At 31.7% G+C, this 23,322-nt stretch overlaps 1 protein-coding gene across 2 annotated transcripts in view; it reads left to right on the top strand.

Moving 5' to 3' along the window:
• Positions 1-19,593, top strand: part of LOC129229373 (fibronectin type-III domain-containing protein 3A-like) — a 208,298-nt gene extending 188,705 nt beyond the window's left edge. For both annotated transcript variants that reach the window (XM_054863668.1, XM_054863676.1), the window contains 9 exons: positions 725-830; positions 4,003-4,175; positions 6,967-7,161; positions 7,318-7,392; positions 9,760-10,013; positions 11,361-11,561; positions 12,210-12,376; positions 13,450-13,574; positions 14,916-19,593. In XM_054863668.1, coding sequence (XP_054719643.1) covers positions 725-830; positions 4,003-4,175; positions 6,967-7,161; positions 7,318-7,392; positions 9,760-10,013; positions 11,361-11,561; positions 12,210-12,376; positions 13,450-13,574; positions 14,916-15,236 — 1,617 coding nt within the window. In that variant the 3' untranslated portion in view covers positions 15,237-19,593. The remainder of the gene's footprint in view (positions 1-724; positions 831-4,002; positions 4,176-6,966; positions 7,162-7,317; positions 7,393-9,759; positions 10,014-11,360; positions 11,562-12,209; positions 12,377-13,449; positions 13,575-14,915) is intronic.
• Positions 19,594-23,322: the final 3,729 nt, after the last annotated feature.

The following is a 23,322-nucleotide window of genomic DNA, read 5'->3' on the forward strand; positions in this document are numbered from 1 at the left end:
TTTTTTTCCCTCTACATTAACAGTTGGTTTTATTAAAAATATCAAAAATTCAGTTAAAAATTGCTATCTCGAAAAGAAAGAAAGAATTGGAAATCATCTTTTTAACCCATTCCCCAACATCTCATATGTATGACTCAATGATTCAGCCTCAATCGAATCAGAGTCCTTTCACATGTAATTTAAAAGGACATTAGAGTTCATGATCATTTATTTTTCTTTCTGGTTTCTTTTTTTTTAAATTTGTTCTTTTTCGTTTGGAGATTTTAGAGAACTGCAGCCAGATATCAAGTGCAAGGGTGAGAGCGAAATATTTCTGAGTGTATTTTGAAGATATTTTGAGACTTGTCTTGTAAGAGTCTTATGTTAGTCCAATTTTTAAATTGAAATTACATCATACACAGATGATTATTGTTAAGAATTATATGAACAACTATGTGCTCAATTTAATTAACATTCAGAATCATGAGTTACTTTAAATGTTCTATGGAAACTTTAATAATTTAAATCTGGTAATTGACATTTTTAACTTCAGAATCAAAAACACTCATTTTAAAATGTGCTAAATATTTGTTGCAGTGTAGTGTCTCATACTTTTTGTTACACTACAATGCATACTTTTGAATGAGATAATGCATGCTCATAGATTATGGAATGCATCAGTGCTTAGCTTGAAAAAAGTTCCACTTTATAGCAGTTATTTTGCATTATTTTTTTTTTATTTTAGTACTCAGAAGTGAACAGCCTTACTACTGCTGCTGTGAATCCGGGTAAATGTGCATTGCCAAAGCTTCAGAGCAAACCTGAAGCCTCCTTTGTCTGCCTTGACTGGGGTAAGTGACTGATAAATTGTTACTGTTTTTGTGAAATCCGGCAGTAATGTACATTTGTATGAATATGTGTGTCTCAATTAGTAAATAATCATTTGAGGGTAATATTGTCCCCAGTATTTCATGAAAAGGTGTTATCTACCATCTTTTGTTCAAAAATAAGCAATTCTTCTGTCTTTACTTTATGCATTATTTTACGTAGAAAAACAAAGAAAATAAAAGAAAGAAGTAATAATTTAAAAAATGAAGAAATCAGGCCTTTTGGACAAAAAAAGATTGAAGATGCAGAAACTTAGAGGAAAAATAGAAAACAAATCAAGGAAATTTAAGATATGCTTATAAAACAAGAAAATTTCAACAGATAAAAAACAAATTCTTTTCCAAAATTTTGTCTTCTGTATCTTATCATTTTTTGTATCTTTTTGCTAGTTAAAAGTCACCCATACCTTTTGTCCTCTAGTAAAGCAACATTATTATTCCTAAAGTGATTCTGTTGTTTGCTCAAAAATATTCACTGTGCAGATTTTAATAGGAACTTTTAATTGAATATACTGCATATATTATTAATGCATATAGTTGTTGCTGTAGTGGGGGGGGGGGAGGGGGGGCATCTACTTTTTGTGTGTGTGTGTAAAAGTAATGTAAATTTGATGTGAATTGGTTTCAAACCACCTTTTCTTTTGATGAGTCCCCCTAAAACCTAAGGTGGGTTTCCCCAAATATTTTCCCCCTAACTAGAGCACTGCATCTAGTGATAAGTGCTCATTAACTCATGACTGTGTGTCTGCTGCTTGATTATGGCTTTATGCAAATATTTCTTTGTTAAAATGTTTAATATGTGTTTGAGTTGTGAAGAAACATCATTTAGGAAAATTTTTCACTTTTCAGCCCTCTCCCTCCCCCAATCTTTTATTACCCGATACTTTCTTAGCATATTGCTTGTTTTGAAATGAGAAACATCATATTTAATCAGTGTCGGATTTAGTAAGGGGGCGGTGGGGACGACCGCCCCCTACCGTCATTTTCAGAAAACAATAATTTGAAATTGAAGAAGTTTCTAACAATTGCTACAATTTTTATTAGGTAAATTTTATAAATTTGCTTTAAATTAGTTTTAGACAGAAATGTAGTTGAGGATGGACAAAGTTACACACTTTTTAACTTTTTCCCATGCAGGTAGACTATATGTCCGTCCCTGAGCAAAGGCATGGAGTTCAAAGCTCTGTCCAGAAATGCCTCGGATTGAAGTTTCAAAAATGAAATTTTAGTCACGTTTTTGAGATGTTGAGGAGTGGGGAAGTTTTGTTGTCTTCCCTCGGTTCTGAGTCTTAACCTTTTTGCATCGCAACAACTCTGATTTAAAAAACACTTGCTGACATATTATTGTAAAAAATGCTGTTTGAACCATGGAAAAGATAACTTTAAAAATCTGAAACAAAAAATACAAACTTATTGGCTAAAAGGTTTTTATTGCATTTCTGCAACATCATGGATAACGCCCATTTTGGGTAATTTTGATCCACAATTTTTTGAGTTTCATGTATCCCAATCTAATTTCAATCGTTTTAGGTTTTCGTGGTTAAAATCCCTCCTAGAGCTCTTGGTTTTAACATATATTATCAATTGTGACGGCTACCACAAAACCCCCCCCCCCATCCAGAATGTATTTCTGGCTGCGCTACTACCATGGAGGCCAAGGCCTTCTGTTCTTCTTTGCCCATCTCAGCTTTTGTGACAGAAGGGTCTGTAGTGCAAAAACAGATGTTCAGGTTAGGTGGCAGCCGAATGCAGAACCTGCTTTTCACTGCATAACTTTTTAAAAAGAGACTCTCTCTCATTTCTTTTTTTTTTTTCATTATTAAAAAAGAAATAAATAAATAAATAAAAAATAAATAAATAAACTAGTAACAGTAAAGTTAGTACATTAAAATAAAAACTTAGAAATGTTAAGCAATCTGAACAAGAAGGCTATTCATTTTATTGCAGTTCAAATATTCCCCATAATTGAAAAAACCCTCTTAGCTGGAGCAATTGTTCTGAGTAAACAACGTTGCAAGCTCAAATGTTTTAAACTTAAAACTGTGCGGAAGAAAAAAAAACTTCAAAATGCTTCTGACATAATTGTTGCTGATTCTTATGTAAAATGACCTTTTGAATTGCAATACGACTGCGGTTTTCTCCCTATATAACCCCTTTTTGGAAATGGCGCCCCCAATTTTTTTTTCAGTTTTCGAAAGCTTTATGGCTATTATTTTTATTTGGAGGAAAAGGGAGCGTTATATTAGCCATTAACACTGCTCTGAGGGGCTAGAGAGGTGCAAATTCGAAAGCATGAACATTTGGAGCAAGTTGGGGGGGACTTTATGGAGATATGACCCCCCTTAAATACATAAAAAAATCAACAAAATCAATTTTTTCCCCCGAGCTGCTTGTTTTACAATGTCTTCACTTATTTTCGGCATACTACTGGAGTTTAAGAACTTACTCTTATGAGCCCCATGTCCAAAAAAAATGTTCACGTAAAAAAAGTGAAAGCATTTTATCTTGCAAGCAAATACCACGCTCACTTATGTGTAAAATATTAGTTTTTCAAAGCCCTGGAGGGTGGGGAGGAGCGATTGCCACCCCCCCTACATGATGGCCTGGGGGGGGGGGTCTTTTACAATTTTAAACTGCCACTCCCTTGAATAGACTGCAAATCCGTCCCTGTATTTAATGCAAACTCTTAAAACAGATTTTATTATTTGCACAAGAAATGGAATACTTATAAAACTGGTTTACATACTTGTGTTATCAATAAAAATTATAATGTTAACCCTTCCTGACACTGATCCCAATTGGAGATTCTTGGAATATGTTGTCAGGTGTGCATTTTCAAATACAAATCACAATATTATCAATACAAAACTAATAACTTCAGGTATTTTGGACTGAAATGCCTTTAAAAGAAAAATCTTTTGTTTCTCTCTCTCTCTCTCTCTCTCTCTCTATATATATATATATATATATACTTATGTAATATCCCCATTGGGGGTTCTACACTAATAAAAACTTATAATTAACTGTTTGCTTTTTAATCTCTGTTTAATTGAGATTTTGTAACGTATGACAGGGTGTGTGTTGTTGTTCTTTTTTCCTTTTCTTAAATCTCAACGTTCTGCCTTGTTTTTTGTAGCTCATCCTGAGCATGATGGTGGATCTGCTGTTTCAGAATATGAAGTAGATATGACTAGTCCAGATAATGTCACGCAACAGGTGTATAAAGGGCCTGAAACGTCATGCATTGTCAATGGTCTTCTCCCTGGGAGACCTTACCTGTTTCAAGTTCGAGCTTATAATAGAGCAGGGGTAAGAATTATACTATTTGAGTTCTTTTTTTATGGCAATCAATAAAACAACTTTTTTTTACATACGGTACATAACCAATTATCCGGGATCCAGAAAACTGAGCAAGTTTTGCTCAATTTGTTGCTTTTAAAAGTAGAAGCCAAAATATAACATAAAAAATGTATATGAAGGTAAAAATAACTAATGAAGCTTTTTGTATAGCAATTGGTTAAATTAAGTAACTTGAAAGTTTACAATAAACACAATAAAAAAGACCCTAAAATAAAATTATATATTAAGTAAAATACACTTGAATTTTCATTAAAAAAATAATTGTGTAGGATATCTCTTAATGGAAAATAATTAGTAAACAGCAATTTTTTTTTCAAGTGGGTTTCATGTGGAGTTTTTTAACTAACACTAGGAAGCTGGGGCAGGGTAAGAAAATAGCTGATTCGCATAAAATTTGTTTATGAAAATGTTTTGAAGTTTTATTTCAACAAGTTTCTGAAAAGTGGAAAGTATGTCTTTAAAATTAGTTATTAAGCAAAGTCCATTTACAAAAAGTTTTCTATGTAGACAAAATTTAAATTTCCACAAAAATTTTGTTGCCTAGACAATTTTTTTTTATCGAAGTTATAATGGAAATTCTAGTACAGGGGTTAAAACATGGGGAAAACAAAAGGGAAGTAGTAAAACTCCTCCTAAGGGACACTCCTCTTTTGCAGACAGTTTTTAATTCCTCGGGAATAAGGCATTAAGCCTCATATATTAAGAACCTTTCTCGTTTGGACGCCCTCAAATACAGACACTGACAATGTTTTAACTGTCATTTACATTGATATATCCTTTTTTTTTTCGCAGACAACTGAATTTAGGAATTAAAAAGTAAATTTTGAAAAATAAAAAAAATAAACATTGGAAAAATTATATTTACCTTTGTGAAGTTGATGAGACTCACTTGTTTTATAGAGCTCTACAGGAAAAAAATTTAGGCTTTACAGACAGAATACTCGATTGAGAAATTAGCCAAAGATGCTTAACAAATTTGTTTAGAGCCAGCATTGAAGGCACAACATTAAAACCTGCTACCGTTAGGAAAACATTCAGACCACAGTGCTTCAAAGGTCTGGATTTAAAGGTTACCAGTTGCCTGGTATTCAAACTAAAAAGCCTGGATGACAACCAGTGAACCAGAATTATATATCAGATTGGCTTTTGACTTTGCATTAATAGTTTCTAAGAGAAAAAAGATATGTTGTTTTTTCATGGAAAATGCTACTTTCCATTTAAAACACAATCATTAAAAATATATAAAGACCATCTTTTTGTTTGCAAACACAATGTTTAAATGTCAACCTATGAATTTTAAAATTAAGCCTTCAAAATTCATTACAGACAGCTAGATTTCAAACATATGATCAATAAGACGAAAAATGCTGAGGCTATTAGTGAATTGCTCAAAACAATTGATGTTTTGGATGTGATCAGTTGGGTAAAGTACGCTTAGACGGGAGTTAAAATTGAAACAATAGTGAGAGTTGCTTTCTTCACATTGGATTAAAAAAATGGATGAGTCAAAGTAGAATTTTATGACAATGATGAATCCCAAAGTTTACTGTCATTAGTATATATCAAGCAAGGTTCAGATACGCAATTTTATGCAATACAATCTGATAAAGTAGCTTTTATTATTACTACACTTAAAAAACTAGTAAACTAAAATGTTATACAGATGTTAAGTGTATAATATAAAAACATTTATGATGAGAATAAAAAACAAATAAATAAAATAAAATAAATAAATAAATAAAATTATAAAACCCCTGTCCAGTGAACACCCTTCTTTTATTAATGAAAATGTTTGTCTCGTTAGTGTCCACCTCAGAGGGATTGTGCTGTATTTAACTGTAAAAAAAAAGTTTGTTGTAATGTAAACCTTCCCAATTTTCTCCCCTTTGAACTATGCACTAATTTCCCATGCACTCTTTAGAATGTATGACATATTATTTTTCCGTGTTTTGGACAAATATCCGAACTTATCCTAATGAATTTCTACATTGAATAATTGCATTTTAATGTCATTATTCTATCTACTTTTTTTGTTCATGCCATTAATTTAAATAATGGAATTAAACTATAGTTATATTTAAAAACTTGATACTTTTGTTCAGTTTGAAAGATATCTACTTTCAATAATGAGAAGAGTTACGTAACACTAATTTGAGAGAATGGGTTTAAAAAAATGAAAAATAAATATGCTAAATGCTGAAATGTACAAATACTTTTACTTCATGTGTTAAAATGATGAAAACCATTCACATTCGATTTTCACACAGTGAAATTCTTGTGTTTTAGTGTAATTTTATGTTTCTTTAATGCAATGTGTCATGAATAATATAATTTTGTTGTAATTGGGCAGCAATCTTAAATCATCTGATTTCAGTTTGAAATGTTCCTTATTATTTTGTCAGAATTATATAATACAAAGCATGTTGAACAAAAGTACAAGGTATTTTTTGGTATAAACATGATTTTTTATTGCATCAATTGGTATGCCATATGATTAATAATTATAAGGCACAGCATATTATTTGCAAATTATATTGTACATTATCTAGTGACATTTTAAAAGACATTTCAAAGTATGCTACCTGTAGATTATATTTGGAGAAAATATGGTAAATGAGGATATAAATAGCAGAATGTTTTTCTGTGTTATTTTATTCAATTTTTTAAACTTCGAGATTTTTCTTTAAGCATATGAATATTTCCAGTGTTATGGTCTGCATTAACAATATTGCTCTTGCAGGCAGGGCCTTTCTCAGATCCTTTGGAAGTGGTAAGTGGAGCTGGACCCCCTGATGCTCCCCGCAACCTATTAGCTACCTGTGATTCTCCAAATAGCTGTGTGGTATCTTGGGAAGAACCATTGAATAATGGTGCTGCTATAACTGGCTATCAACTTCAGTGGAGCACTGAAGATGATGAAGAAAGTTTCAGTGAGGTATAGTGTTAATTTGAACATAGTATGTCGGGGAGCATACAAATGCATGCTTGCAAAGTTTTTTTTTTTTTTAAATTTAACATAATTTATTCATTTTAAGCAATTCACTTTTTTGTGCCTGAATTTGACTCTCTCTCTTTTTTCATACATTAATAGATTTATGAGGGTATTAGTCTAAAATATGAAATTCAAGGTCTAATGCCAGCAACTCCTTATTATTTTAAAGTCAGGGTAAGTGTTGAAATCTTTTTGTTCCCTATTAATATGTTATGAATTTTTGATGTAACCATTTTGTGGCAAATCATAGGAGATACTGTATTATGGATTGCTTTATTATTATTTTGTTTTATTGATATGTTTTTAACTACCTTTTTTTTCTCCTAAATATAGAAATGTTGGTGAGTTAAAAAGTAAACACATGTTAGATTTAAATTCTTCAAAATTGATGTGTATTTTTATCATCAAAAATGAAGTTTTAGACGAAAGACAGCAATTACATGACATGCATGTCAAACTTGGCTGTTGGAATATTTTCCTTCCCTGGCAAAATACATAAAGTGCCAAAACTGTAAGAATAGTCTTTTTGTGGCAGGCAATTATGTTATAGTGGTTTATGGTACTTTGAAAGACTAGAAATAGTTTGGAAGTAGAAAAGTCAGCAGCATGCAACTTACCATGAAAAATGTACAAGCCATGCAATTAACATAAGGAAAAAGCTTTTGACGCATCATAAAAATAGTTTGATTAGAAATTTTTTTTATTAAAATGCCATACTCTTATGTAACCTCTTTTATACTGAAAAAAAAATCATAGTTGTTTTTAAATTATTTAATACCAATTGAAAATATACTGGTATTTGTTATAAAAACAAAATATATTGCCCCCCCCCCCCCAAAAAAAAAACTTGAATTTTGCCACTGACTTTGATAAGGTCCTTTAATGACTTTGCTATTTCTTGCTAGAAGCCTCCGTGGAGAGTAGTTAAAGCATTACAGTTTAACTTCTGAAAGCATTATCAATTTGGGTTCTTATTTCATAGTATATTGTGTTTCAAATCAATATATTATTTACATATTGCTGTTGGATACAATGAACATTTGTATTTGTATTATTTCATTTATTTTTCACACCTTACTTTTAAGATCTCTCTTTTATCTACATATAAATTTGATTCATTAAAATCTTGCTCTTGGAAGAAATTAATTGCTCTTTAAGAAATTAAAATATTTCATGGATAAAATTTGCTTTGCAATTTTTTTCAGCTCTTGTTTCTAAATAATAAAAAGAATTAACTATTTATTTTTTGAAGTTAATTAGAAAATGTAAGTGAAACTTAATTGATGCTTACAAATCTTAGTTAATCTATATTTTCGATAGGTTCCGTAGAATTAAAATGGTTTGTTTTTTATGTTTATTTACATTTAAATCAGCGGTTCCCAACCTTTTTCTCTTTCGAACCCCTTGTAAAATGCGGAAGAAGTTGGCAAACCCCTTGTGCAATTAGTCCTAATGAGTAACATGCAAATAAAAATTTTAAAAAGATAGCAAAAAAAACAAGCTACGCATACAATAAATACAATTTGAGAGAAGTATATAAGTTTGATGTTACTCAATATTTTGTTACAAAAAGTAAAACATAGCAGCAAAATATAGTGTAGAAGCACAAGCATTTCTGCATAGAAACTGATTGCAAAGCAAAGTCAAAGAGGAAAAAACTTAGTTTTTATTCTTTGTTGAACCTCAGTTCACTTTAAAAAAGACTCTTAATAAGATAATTGTGAACACAGGAACTGAAAGCTGGACTCAAATATAAGTATCTGACAGTTTCAGTCTTGCTTTGGATTCAGTATTTAAGTTGCTTCTGCATTTATCTTTGTGTGTGTTAAATCCTTTTTCACATTGAAACATTGTCTAAAAGGAGATAAAAATTTAAAAAGTTTTTTGGATACAACAGCACATTTATTTGTTACACTAATTAATTTAATAACCAGGAAATTTTTCTTAAGTAAAATTTTTTTTTAATCGTATTTCCTGTAGTATTTTTGGGTTGCCAACCATACCTTCTCTTTTTCATCAATAAAAGTTCAAAGGAAATTGTACTGTGAAAAATATTGCAACAAAGAGCAGCAAGATTGCACTTCTAAGCATTTTCAGCACAAGAAGCGATATACCTTTCTGTTGCACTTTAATGATAAAGCAAGCCTTCGTGTAACGTTTTCATCAAATTTAATTGAAATATCTGATCAAAAGCTTATGAGAAAACCAAAGCATTCATATGCTTTCTTCTCCATAGTATTCAAAAGTTGAACTTCTTTGGCATTGCTTGAATTCTATAACTCTTGATGAAAATGATAAAAACCGTGCCTTGCAAAAGACTAATGAATAAACAAGAACAAAAAATGCTCGAATTAAAATTCGGTTAGGTTATTACAATGTTATTTTCGCGAACCCCTTAAAAACCTCTCATGAGCCCCTAGGGGTTCGCAAACCACCTGTTGGGAACCGATGATTTAAACTGAATATTTAGCTCAAAAGATTTCAGTAACCTTTTCTTATTAAGTTGAGAGAGTTGAAACAAAGTGTTCATCTTTATTTCAGGCTCTCAATGAAGCCGGACATGGGCCAAACAGTGATATTGTGATTTGTATGACTCCTGCTTCAGTGCCTGGTGTGATATCTTCTATCAATGTGACGCCCTTATCCAATGCTCTCTGTTTGTCCTGGTCTGAGGCACCATCAAATGGATCAGAAATCACAAGCTACAATGTGGAATTAGATGATGTTTTGTATAACACAGAAGAAAATGTTCTTGAGCTTTGTATAGAAGAGTTATCTCCAGAAACAACTTATAGGTGAGGAAGGTTTTCATGTGAATGTCATGATAATGTCTTCAGTTCAGGTCACATATCTTATTTGAACTGTAGCATGTTCTTTCTTTATTAAATAAAGAAAAAGAAACGGCGTACTGGTCGACTGTTAGGTAGAATGGTGTATTAAGTAAAAAGAAAGAAAAAGAAGGTTGGATTAATTTTGCAAAAGAAACAACGTTACTCGCCTTTGATCCAAGAGCTGCCAAAAGAAACCTGGCCATACTAAACATATGCCAAAAACAACAGTTCCAGACTTCTGATAAAGGACAAAATTAGCAGTCGCAATTGGTGACCCTATATGAAAAAATTATAGCCACCTCAAAAATGGCCTCAAAGTTTACAAAAGGCATTAAGTAATTAGTTAAATATTTTCCATCAAAATCGAGAGGCAGTAACTAAAGAGTTCTGTACACAGAAAATATATCAAAGTGGGCTCTTGAAGGGAAAATTTGCTGCCTGAAACTACTTAAAATGCTGTGTTTAAAAGGAAACTCACAAATTCTCATTGGAAGTATCTTTGTCTAAATTTCTATTTATTATGAGTAAAGGAAGGAAAGGGTTTTTTTTTGTCGTTGTTGTTTGGATAAATTCAGTGACAAAATAAAAGTATCTGAGTGCAATTTAGTTCTCTTTTGAAGATTGCGCAAATTTAGGATTCATTGAACAAGTTTTAGTATGAAATTTACTGTTACTTGACTTGGCAATTTTTGGCAGCTCTGTACTTCAATCAAACTACCGTGCTATATTTCCAGAGACATCACCAAAACTTTGAAAAAGGCTTCTTAAAAAAATACAGTAGGAAGTTCATTGTGATTAACATTTTCCTTCACTGTTTTAAATACTAAGTTGTATGCGTTGTATTAAACAATTATCTGGAAACTTCTAATGCTGGCCTTTTTCAGTTCATTAGAAAGCAAACATTTTCTGTTTTTAGAATTTATATTTTGTTTGTATTTCAATTTGTTATTGATACATATATTTATGACCGTAAGTTTAAGTTACATGAACAAAAACAAAACATGTTAGGCTAATGTCAGGTTTGAAATGTATACCTTTTTTAACATTATTTTAAATTATTCACTAGATAAACAACTGTATGTTACCTGTAAACAAATATTTGGTTCATAAAGACAGTATTATCATCACTGTACACAATTCTTATGTCAAGAACTAAGTGACTTCATACAGCAATTTATTTTCTTTGCTCAAAATGTACTAAATTTTAAATATGTTTTCATTAAATGATTGCACTTATTGATTGAAAAAAAAAATCTTTAGAAATAATTTTGAATGTTATTTGAGTAATTGCTTTTCTCCCCCTTTTATTAGGATTCGAATGCAGGCAATCAACAGCGTTGGTGAGGGTCCTTTTAGTGAGCCTTTTGAAGCAACTACTCTCAAGTCACCGCCAAAGCCCCCTACATTGGAATGCTTGGTTGTTAGTCATAATTTTCTGAGGCTGAAATGGGGCGAAGGCAGGAATGAAGAATCTCTGTATTTCACCCTTGAGATGTCCAGTAAATCTAAGAGGTTAATACAGTTTCATAACTATACACATAATATACATAGATCTGCTAAACCTTGTGGATAGATGTACTTTAAAGCTCCTTACTAAGAGAGCAATTGCCTCCTCATAGAGCACCAGTGGTGCATGGTTTGAAGGAAGCAGTTGACAAATTGGGAATATTTTATGCAAGAAAAGTTCTTCCAGAAAGTAAAAATTCCCCTTTTCAAGCCTTTCCTGCGCACAGAATTGAATTTTTTTTTGGGGGTGGGGGAGATAAACAACTGATCTTCACCCACTTTTCATATCTTTCAAACTGTGGTTAAAAATAACTATGTACATCAACGAGAATATTCAAAATAAAATTTGAATCATTCATAATCTTTTAACATTGTTTTACTGCAGAAATTTAAGGACTTTGAGAAAAATTTGAATCATCCAAAATTTTTGAATTGGTTGTTTGAATAATGCAAACTTGACTAAATGTTTCCGGAAAATTGTGTAAAGTGTTTTTGCTTTATGGTGATTTATGTTTGTCCTGAACTCTTCTTGAAACAAATTGCATTAATGCTTCAGTCACATAATCATCCAAAATTAATGAATAATTACGTATTGTTTTATTTGTACTACTATGTGTTGTTTATTTGCTATATTGTGCATAATTTATTTTGCAGCTTTGTGCCAATTTATCACGGACCTGGACAGAGTTATAAAGTTAGCAGGCTACAAGAAAATACCTCTTTCCAATTTCGTATTTGTGCTTCGAGCGAATCTGGTCAAGGTCCTTATTCTCCTGTGTATAGTTTTCAGACAAGTCTAGCCCCACCCCCTTCATTAAAAGGTAGATCACTTACCATGTTTCTTAAAAAGCTCTCATAAAGTGGAATGTTTAACAGTTAACTAATCAGGCCTGCATAACAAATGTATGATATTTTTAATGGAATAGCTAATTCACAAATACAATATCATCAAATTCAATGGCTGATATAAAATGAGATAGCAGAACAGATTACAAAAAGGTCTCCTTTAACAAAAAGGAAAGAAGTAGTTATGCTTGTATCAGTGTTCAGCTGTATCATATTTTGAACTTTACAATGAATTTGTCAAATTGTCAAGACCTTACAGAATAGAAACAATAGTACCACAAATTTTTGAATGTGGGAGTAATTTTTCTGGAACCATCTTTTACATCTTGAAAACATGTGCATACTTAGATTTTTCAGTTGAATCTTATTAATATGAAGTTTTTCTTATCTTGAACCCATACTGTTTAATGCATGAGATAATTCTACTATATGCTTTTAAATAAATATACTTCATAATTTTCAAACTTAGTATATTACATTCTAAGGAATACTTGAAGAGTTCTATTCTTAGTAACTATTTTCAATTCTATAAATGTAATTTTCTTTTCAAGTGAAAACTTAATAATGGAGATAGTGAGAAGCAAATGAATGTAAGTGAACTTTATCAAGTTTCATACAAAAGATGTTTTCAAGTTCTGATTCTACATATGCTTTTGTTGAATTTGTTTCTCTAAATTATGCTGCATACCAGCACTTACCAGGGCTACCATTGCAACTCTTTCTCCAAAACTGAGAAGAGATTCTCCTACTACTTGCACTGGTTATCTCTCTCTCTCTTTCTCTTTTTTTTTTTTTTCAATTTTGGCACTTACATCCCTTTGCTTCTCACTGCCTCAATTGTTATGTTAGAAAATAAAGCTTAAAAATATACATCTCTCTAACTTTAATTGTAGAGTGGTACTGTATTTTTCTTTATGTACAGTAATGATTTTGTTTTGTGTGATTGCTCTATAGATGTGATTCTTTTTCCTTTTTTTTTAATGCTGCATTAGCTTGTAGGTATTTCTTACTTATTATTCAAATTTTTTGTTTTTCCTCCCATTTATAGCTGTTAAAGTTCTTAGTGTTACTGAAAATTCCTGTCAGATTGAATGGTCAGGAGCAAAACCACTGCCAGGTTGCATCTGTTCATACCAGGTACACCTAGCATCTCCTTGTGGTGACAATGTAATTGTGAGTATATGCATTTGCTTTTTTTTTTTAATCGTAAAGACCAATATATGGATTACATTGGATTTTTTTAAGAAGAACTGTAGATAAATAATTCCTATGCAAAGTCTTTATGACAAAATATTTTAGTACTAAATAAGTAAAAGACATGTGTTGAGATGTGTCGTTCAGCGAATCAAAATTCAAAAATGTGTAATAATCAGTGCCGAATTCAGGAGAGAAATGTGAGGCTGCACCAGAATTTAAAAAAAATTACAAAACTTGTTTATTTATGATTTTTTTAAAAGCAATCACGAATTGCTTCTTACTTTCACTTCATGGCAGTTGATGTACCTTTAATTTTTGGACCTGGGCAAGCACCATTGTCAAAGTCTTCACGAGCCGTACCTCCTCCTGGCGGTGGTGTCCAATCCCTACCACCGCCTAGGTGGAAACCATACTACAGCCTAGGTGGTACACACCGCCGCCGAGTAGGGCATACATGCTCGCAGAGGTATGTTGTGTCCTGGATGCTGTTTTTGTCTTAAGAAGATTGTGTCAAGTCAAGAAGGTTGAATATAAAAAATGTCTAATCAAGGGGACAGAGCCATTTATAGAAATAAAAAACCCAATGAGTAGGGTCCAATTGCAATTTATGATTACAAAAAACATTATTCAAATTCAAGATATCAAAATTCAAAGTAATTTATACCCTTTTGCTTTTTTTTTTAAATTTTCAGAAGTAACATAAGCTTTTTGACTGATTTGAAATATTTCCCCTTTTCAAGCATTTTTCACAAAGTTGTACTATTTTGCTTTAAAAGTGACAGTATCGACCACTCAAGCTCTAATTCTCAAGTGTGGTTAAAACTACAATAGACCTTGTATTCTGTTTGTTTATTATATTTTCCATTTCTCCTTATTATTTTTACTGTTAACGTTTTCTAAACACATTTTTTTATAATTTAATGTAAGTGTAAATAGTCAAAATGGTATATAGTGAATTTGATGTTTTGAAACTAAAGCAATTTGAAATCCAATTAAATTATAGGAGGCGCTGCAGTCTCTGGTTAATGGCTGTTGAAACAGGTAAGGTAGGATATGATCTTCAAGATGAGACATCTGTTTTGACCGTGTCAAATTGAAAAAATTACCTTTTTGGCTCATTTCTGAAATCACTACAAGGTGGTGTGGTCAAGCTCTAGAACTGTGATTGGTTTTGGAAAGAAAAATTGAAACCAAATTATTCACATGCTCACTCAATTTTTGCCTTTTACGCAACTGTATTTTAACTTATGTATCTTCAAATTTAATTTTCAAAATTTGTTTTATGGTTTTTAAATCTCTACTTATTTTTCCCTTCAGGTATATCAGGGAAGTGATACCAGATACACCATTGATAATCTTGAGCCCAGCACCCAATACACAGTAAAAGTGACACCTGTGCGTCACTTTGAAGAGCGAGACCTGGTGGGAAGTTGTAGTCCATCTGTTGCCTTTATCACTCAGAATGCAAATGTGCAACCTCAGGCTCTCGTGGCTGTTCACCAGACTATCCCCTATAGTGAAAGAAGGACATCTAATGATAGGCAATTGGCCGTCGGTCTAGTTATCGCATTTAGTCTCTTTTCCGGTCTTGTTGCAATGTTCTTGGAACATGTCTTTTGCCTGAGCACACCTTCATAATTCGCAGTTTTGCAGACTGACCAGTTCTGTTGCTCATTCCTGGTGCTTGACACTCTCGACGACACTGTTTGAAATCGGAGCAATTGCATTATTTCCATTCTTTGACTGGGTTTCTCGATGTTGCAAAAGTATCTTTCCTTATTTCTGTGTTTACTTTCACTTTATGAAGAAGATTGCTTTTTTTTTACAACGTGAGTTAATCGACTCAATATTAAACTCTGTTCCAAGTTGTTCAACTGCAGTTTGAGGAGTTAACATCTTGCCATAAATTGCTTTCTTACCTTTTGAAACTTGAGAATTATATAAATATACATATATATATACATACATATATATAATTATATATTTTTTATATTTTATCCTACTTGTAAGTATCTGATTTGTTGTTCATAAGCAATTCTTTGTAATTTTTGTTTGCAAAATTGATTTTTATATGTTTATAATTGATTAAATATATTAGTGATGTCCAAGCCTCTTTGAAACTTGTTTTTAATTTATAAATCTTTTAGTTTTAATGTATAGGTTATAGATTTAATTAAATATTTAATTTTGCATTTTTTTTATTTTGTATAACTTACAATGCAATTGTATACCTGTGACTTAAAAGTAGATTTTCTAAAGATATTATATAGTATTTATTTTTTCCTGTTAACAGTACGTAAAAAGTTTTCTTTATACATAACATGCTTTGTTTTATTTGAATAAGGAATAATTATTTCTTAATTTATGCACCAGAAAAATTCCAGTGTTTGAAAAAGTTTTGTACTCCCCGGACTTTTTCAGAATATTTGTAGTGCTTTATCTACATTTTTGATGACACTTATACAGTTATAGCATTAGAATTTTGTCTTATAGCTGGTAATCACTAATATATGAAGATTTTAAAACTTCCTTGTAAATTATGTGCATTGGGGCAATTACACAAATAAACAACGCCAATTATCAAATGGCGTGTTTACGAGCTTAGGGTATTTCATATTTCAAAGTGTTTTCATGGGAAATTAGGCGAATGTTTGTTCTTGAAAATTTACTTTATGATATAAATATATATATATATAAACTAGCAATTATTATATATTATGTTGTTTTTATTACAACTAAGTCTGTTATTTATGCCACACGTTGTTATTGCTTTCTACATGCTGCTGTATGCTCGTATGAAAAATTGCTGTTTGCATGTGAAGTGATTGTATTTATGAATTATATAAATAGTATTGGTATTGCATGTTTTTAGAGCTATTGTTGAATCGCAATTGTAGACATGTGTAACAATTTACACTGAAAATCAACTTTATTATTGAAAATTAATTTTGCATTTGTTGCTATGTATTTACCAATCACTGACAAATATAGCGTGTATAAATTGTTTTACTGTTACAAATGAGTTTTATTAAGTATTAATGTTCCTAAATTGTACAATTTTTCTGCCAAATGAGCAAAAATGACTTTTATATCTTGGTTTTCTCACCCTAAATAAAGATTTTTATCTTACATTATTCTTTTGCTTTAAGAAGCTGCATTCAGATTTCGTTTTATTTATCATTCTTTTTGGGAATATGCAGTCTTGAAAGCCAAAAATTTATTTTATATTCTACAACAATTGAGCTTTTATTAGAGTTATGATTGGCATTTTAAAAATAAATTTGAAATTAGAAGACTATGTAGGAGGCATATGAAATTTAGTAATATGGTGATAATCGTAAAAATGTTTTTAGCCCTAGTCTTTCGAACAAAAACATTTAAAACCATGGGGAAACTTGACTTTCTTTAAGAGAAAAAAGATTTTTATCTTTTGAAATGTCTTGGTAATCTCAAAACCGTTTCAGCTGTTAACTTCCTTGTATACTAAAGATAAAATTAGCATAGAAAAAAAAAATATTTAAAACCATAAAAATACTTATCTGGTGCATATAGTTGTGCCTTCTTGGCTTTAACTTGGCAATGGAGTTTTTGTAAATTTAGAATTCAAGCATCATTTGCAAAGAAACTGCATTTTCCGTCCATTCTTTAAACTATCAAATGTGTAATCAGACCTTGTAATCTTGCAGATAGTTTTAAAATATTCTTCTTTCATCAGTAATGATTTCAAAATATTTCCATAAGATTTGATATCACACTAGTTTAATATTCCCAATATCTTCAAAAGAGATTTTTCGTAATCTTTCCATTGTTGTTCATCCCTGACGTGCATTCATAATACTTTATGTTATGATAATAAACTTTCGATTTTTGTAATACGTTAAACTTTTAAATAATTTTATGAAAATTTTATTTTTTCACAAGTTATTTTATCCTACAATTTAACAGCATAAATTGTGTACTTAAAAAAAAAAATGGCCGGGGGGGGGGGGGGGGGGGGGGGGGGTCTGGCATAGTATTATTTATGCCTTAAGTTAAAAGAAGTTGGATCTTTTGTTTATAAACAAACAGAGGCCTTGAGTTTCTTTAAAAATGAAAACGTTTTCAAAATTTTGAAACTTTTTGAATGGTTTGATAGAATTATTGTCGGGACACATAATGAATTGAGTGTATTCCTAATATTTTATCTAATTTGTCATTTTTGGTCTGAAGCTCTTAGAAGTTTTAAAATATATAATTCAATCCAAAATGTTTGTTCTATCACATTAAAGAGTTAAATTATGTAAAAACACTGCCTTGATATTTCTAGAAAAGTAGAAACAACCTGCCTCCTACAAAATTAAAAAATGTGTTCCAAACAGAATTTAAAATTTACAAGAAAAGAATAATCATTCTTGGCCTTCATACTTTTCCTTAACTTCAGTTAATAGATTTTCAAATAATTCTGTAGAGCATATTTTTGTAACGATACTGAATGTATTCATTCATTTTGCTATGTTAAATACTGGGAAGGAACTGAAGTTAAAATTTGAACATTTTAATTATTTGAAATTAAGAATATAAATGCATAGAATAACTAAAGCTTTCATGCTTTTGAAAGGGAAAAAAATGTTATCAAGATTTTTACCACAAAATTCTAGTATTAAAATTCATTGCTATTTTAAATGATTTTTGTTGCGTTTTTTAATCTGAACATATTTGAAATGTTTGATATTTTCAGTCATAAGGACAAGTATATTATGTTTTTAGTGCATTGGAATAAAACAGAACTTACATAAATATGTGGATATGTCGTTGTTGAAGTTTTCATAGTGCAATTATTTTTTATGGTTTTGAGTTAAGCAACATTTTTCATTGCTCAATTGCCTTTATTTATTTATTTTTTTATTGCTTAGTTCTTCGTCTTTAATATACAATTTCTCACATTTTGGGCATTTAAAAAAAACATTGGCCAAAAATTATGTTATGTAAAAACACAAACATTTCAATGAAAATTTTTTCAGTCTTATGCAACCATGGATTTATAGTTTAGGAGCCCCTTAGTGATGAACAGAACTATGTAAAATATTTTTCCTTTTTGGATTCCCTTCGGGGTCTCTGGCACTTGCAATATGGTAAATCCGCCGTAGATCTTATGCACACAAATAACTAAAATTTTTAAACGAAATTTCTAGAAAGTAATTTTAATATTTTCTTAGTAAGAAAAATAAAACTTCATTGTTATATTCATTAAAAAAATTGTTATGGTGCATTCGCAATCAAAACAATCAATATGGGTACTGTTGTTAACATTTTGTTACAAAACATTGCTAATATACATGTTTCTTTACAAGCGGGTTTTGTTGGTATTTATATTGGCTATATTAATACAGTATTGAAAATCAAATATTCCTTGTATTAATATATTTGCATTTGTTACATAGCACTGATAAGTTATTGGGCATTGTTGAATCATTAATGCATAGTATGTGAATGTTTCGTAAAGTTAGTCATTGTAAATTGAGGATGTGTTTAAAATGCTATAAAAGAACTTGAATGCTTGTGTCCTAAAGAATCTTTAATATACATACATGAATATGAGTGTATCAATCTTAAAATTCTATTTTGCTATGTGTATGTAATTAAACTATGTAAGTTTATGTGAACACTTGTTTGATAGGCGTAATGTAAATCTGATGCCTTTGGCCGTATAAGTAACTTTTGTACTGCATACATATATATATATAAATATCATTGCATTCAGACGATCAGCCATAATAGAAATGTGTTAGAAATAAATTCTAATAGTCATGGTATTCAATTTCAGAAATATCTATTATTTAAATCAGATTTATATTTCCAACCAATTTGTATAGTGTGCATGAAAACACACCTAACTTTAGTTGTACTTTAATCATAAAACATCATTTTTATAATTTTAGTCAATATATACTTTTAAACTTATGGAAAAAGTGGTATATTATCGATCAAACCAACTATTGTCAAATAAAATTGTTTTAAATTATGTTTGTGTTTTTATCTTTTTTTATATACAGTGTCAGATTTGCATGTTATTTAAAGAGCAACAAAGGCAATATTGTTTTAAGATCACTCGGCAAAAAAATTTAATGGGAGTGACATCTGAGCAGTCCGGCATCCTTTGCTAATAGTACAGTAATCTTTTTAAGTATTGGAGTGACCACTGCCTGAAGTACCATAACAACCTATCTAAAACGAATCAGACTGCGTGTCTCCCATGATAGTTTCATATGGAATTCGCTCATATTATGCCTTTATCAATATAAAGGTTTTGATTCATTTTTGGTCATGTTTAAATAGTTACCCACCAGCTAACTCAGGCAATTGATCTCATGAAGAATGATAAGGTCAGTGGTTAGTGTCCGTATAACATTTTCATACACGATCAGCTAACCGGTGAGTCTAATCGAGCACTTCTAGTTAGTGCGTGGTGAGCCCAGGTAACTAGTCGCTTCATTCAAACACAGCCTAGGTATTGCATGGGCGTTAAATGGCAATGATCGCACTTAGTTAATAGTTAAACTCTCTAAAATCATTTGATGATATTTCTAAGAGGCCCCGCCCCCTGCTCACTTCATTTGCCACCTGTAGCGAGTGACAATTGATTTTAACAGCATTTTTATCAATTCATATCTCCGGCCCGTTAAAGGTTCGAGAGGGTTAGATACACTGATGGACATGCTTTAAATGAAATTATTAATGAAGCAAGCAGATTCAGGAACAATACAGGAAGGCAAAAAGCAAATGTTTCAAAAAAAAAAAGTTTTAGTAGATCAATTTTGTTACTCATTCTTAAAAAAAGTGAAAATGTTTTGTAATTTGTGGTGTCATCCCCCCCCCCCTCCCTACAAAGGCAAAAAATAAAAGGTTTAAATGTTCTACGTAAACAGGCAATTTGAAGCGAGTTAATGTACAAAAGACACATAAAAACTATGAAAGCTTTTTATGTAATTTGCCCTTGATGCATACGTGCAGGACCAACACGCTACTGAATAAAATATATATTTTCTATAAATAATGTAACAAAGGCAACTGTCTTATTGGTTTAAGGAAAATATATAGTTTTTAAGTTATGAAACTCAAACACTTGGAATTATATTGAAATTTTATTAATCTGTTAACTTATAAAACAACAATTTTTACAAAGGAAAATTAAAAAGTATTTCCTTGTTTTGGAAATTTGAAATTTTAATGTTTTATTCAAAATTCATTAAATTAATCAAAAGCTGTGTTTACTACTAACTCATGCTTTATAATCTACTAACTAGGACTCACACAAGAAAGGAGGATTTCAAAAACCTGTATTTGAAAGTCCTTTTTTAAACAACAAATGTGTAATATGTGACTTCATTTTTTGCAGATAGCAGTGAAATTTTTTTTTAGAATGATCAATGTCTTACTTTTAAAGTTGAAGATGTAATGGTTCAGCGCACAGTCATTAGACATCTTCATTTTTTTCTGAGCGATGTTTAATAATTAATTAGGCACTTTTAAATATGAATTAAAATTGTTACATTACTAATAATTTTATAAATATAAAATACAAGTAAAAAAGGAATATTATATTACTTTGTTATATTAATGATGTATTATACACTGGTGGACAAAATAAAGAGATGGGAAGCATTTTCACACATTTCTCGGAAAATATCGTATAAAACCTGGAAAGTTGGTTGCCATATAATAGCACTATGGCACTGGTGTCGCTAAGACGGGTTACATATTCTTGTGGGCATTGCTAAGGCAGCATGAGGTATAAAAGTCCATAGCTAGCTTCTCAGTTCATTCCAATCTATGACACAGTAATGATTTGTATGGTGTTGTTTTTTTTGTTGGTTTTTATGTAAAATGAGTGAACATCATCATTTAGGCGAAGGTATGAGGTGGAGAATTGTGGGTAGACTTGAGGCAGGACAGTCCCAAGCTCAGGTTGCTAGGGAATCGGCTGAAAGCCCAAGCGTTGTTTCGAATTTGTAGAGTCAGTTTAAAAACAGTGGGACAGTGTCCACACACACACAGAAGACCAGAACAAGGTTGTCGGAGAGCAACAACGCCCAATAAAAATCAGTATTTGTTACTTATAGCCAAGCACCAGAAGACTTCTATAACGACACCATGTATATGGACCTCGCTGCTGCCATAGGAACATTAGTTTCAAGCAAGACAGTTGCCAGGAGGCTCGGTGAAAGAGGCTTGTATGCCACCAAGCTCGCCATTTACATCCTACTCACTCACTCCCACAAAAGAGAGTGTGTACAATGGTGCAGACAGCACCAACACTGGACACAGCTCCAATGGGCTAATGTTCTTTTCACAGATAAGTCCAGATTCTGTCTACAACCTGATTCTCGGCAAATATTTATATGGGATCCGATACCATCCCAGTAACATCATGGAAAAGGATCATTTGGAGGATTGTTGCTTTGGTCAGGGATCATGCAAGATGCCCACACACCACTCGATGTGTTTGAGACTGGTTCCATGAATGCCCAGAGGTACAGGCAGGAGGTCATGCTTCAATATTTCAATTACAAAACATTTCTGGTCGCAAGTCCCTTCAAATCCCTCCCCCTTTCATCGAAGGTTGGCTTAAATTACGTTTTCGGAGCTTTAATTTCAAGAAACTGATAATGCACTAAATTTTAGCAAAAAAGTCTACAATCGCATTTTTAAGGCTTCAAAATTTCAAAACATTCCGGGGGGAGGTGGCCCCACATCTCTCTTCCCTTTAATATCACTGTAGATCGTCTAAAACTGCATTTATCAAACTACAATTTTCAAGTTTTTTTCGGGGGGGGGGGGTGCCCCCGGCCCTCCTTTACGTGTCATAATCAGAAATAATTCACAATTGGGAATGTGTGAAGTTTGTATATTGAAAAATTATAGAACGATGACCCTGAGTCTCTTCCTCCCTTAACATCACTATAGTGATGTTATAGTGCCTAGAAAGAGGCACTCTTTCTAGGCACTATAACATCACCATAGATCGTGTAAAACTGTTTTTCAAATAAAAATCTTGAAAACTCTCGGAGGAAAGCCCCCGGACCCCCTCTTCTCAACATAATTAAATATGATATACGATTGTGTTGGTAACTTAAATTTGGAAAAAATACCGGGAGAGGCTATCCCGGACCTCCTCTCCCCTTCTTCCCAAACTTAAAATATAGCCTAAAACTACGTTTGTATGCCTTCAATTTTGAAATAATGCAAGAAGGTAGTCCTCCGACGCCCCCTAATTCTGACTGAATATTATCCTTACAAGTAAATTTATATTGCTACTACAAAGGTCTAGTAATATGACTTTCCCTGCTAAACCAGAAGCCAAATCTCTCTCTGCATATTTGAACATGAGTTTGAAACAATTAGGGGGCCGCTAAAAGAGTACCCCCCCTCTCACAAGTTTTTTGACATAGCGACCCTGTCCGAAATTTAATGACTGTGTCTCTTTTTCAATGAAGGAAAAATCACAGACGGCATGGAGTTGGTGTCCGTTTCAAAGCTGGATCAGACGATTTGATTTCTTTTTAATTTTTTATAAATTTTCTGGAAATAGCACCATTTTGCATGATGAATACGTGTGACAGTGATGAGAGGGAAAGAGGTCGAAACTGTTTTATTGTTTGTAATAATTCTGACCAGTATGCTCTAGTCTTCCATTGATTCATTTGCACCTCGACAATCCTTAAGAACTAGTTTTGAAGTTTGAGAA

This window comes from Uloborus diversus, chromosome 1 (assembly GCF_026930045.1).
Source record: "Uloborus diversus isolate 005 chromosome 1, Udiv.v.3.1, whole genome shotgun sequence".
Taxonomy (NCBI): domain Eukaryota; kingdom Metazoa; phylum Arthropoda; class Arachnida; order Araneae; family Uloboridae; genus Uloborus; species Uloborus diversus.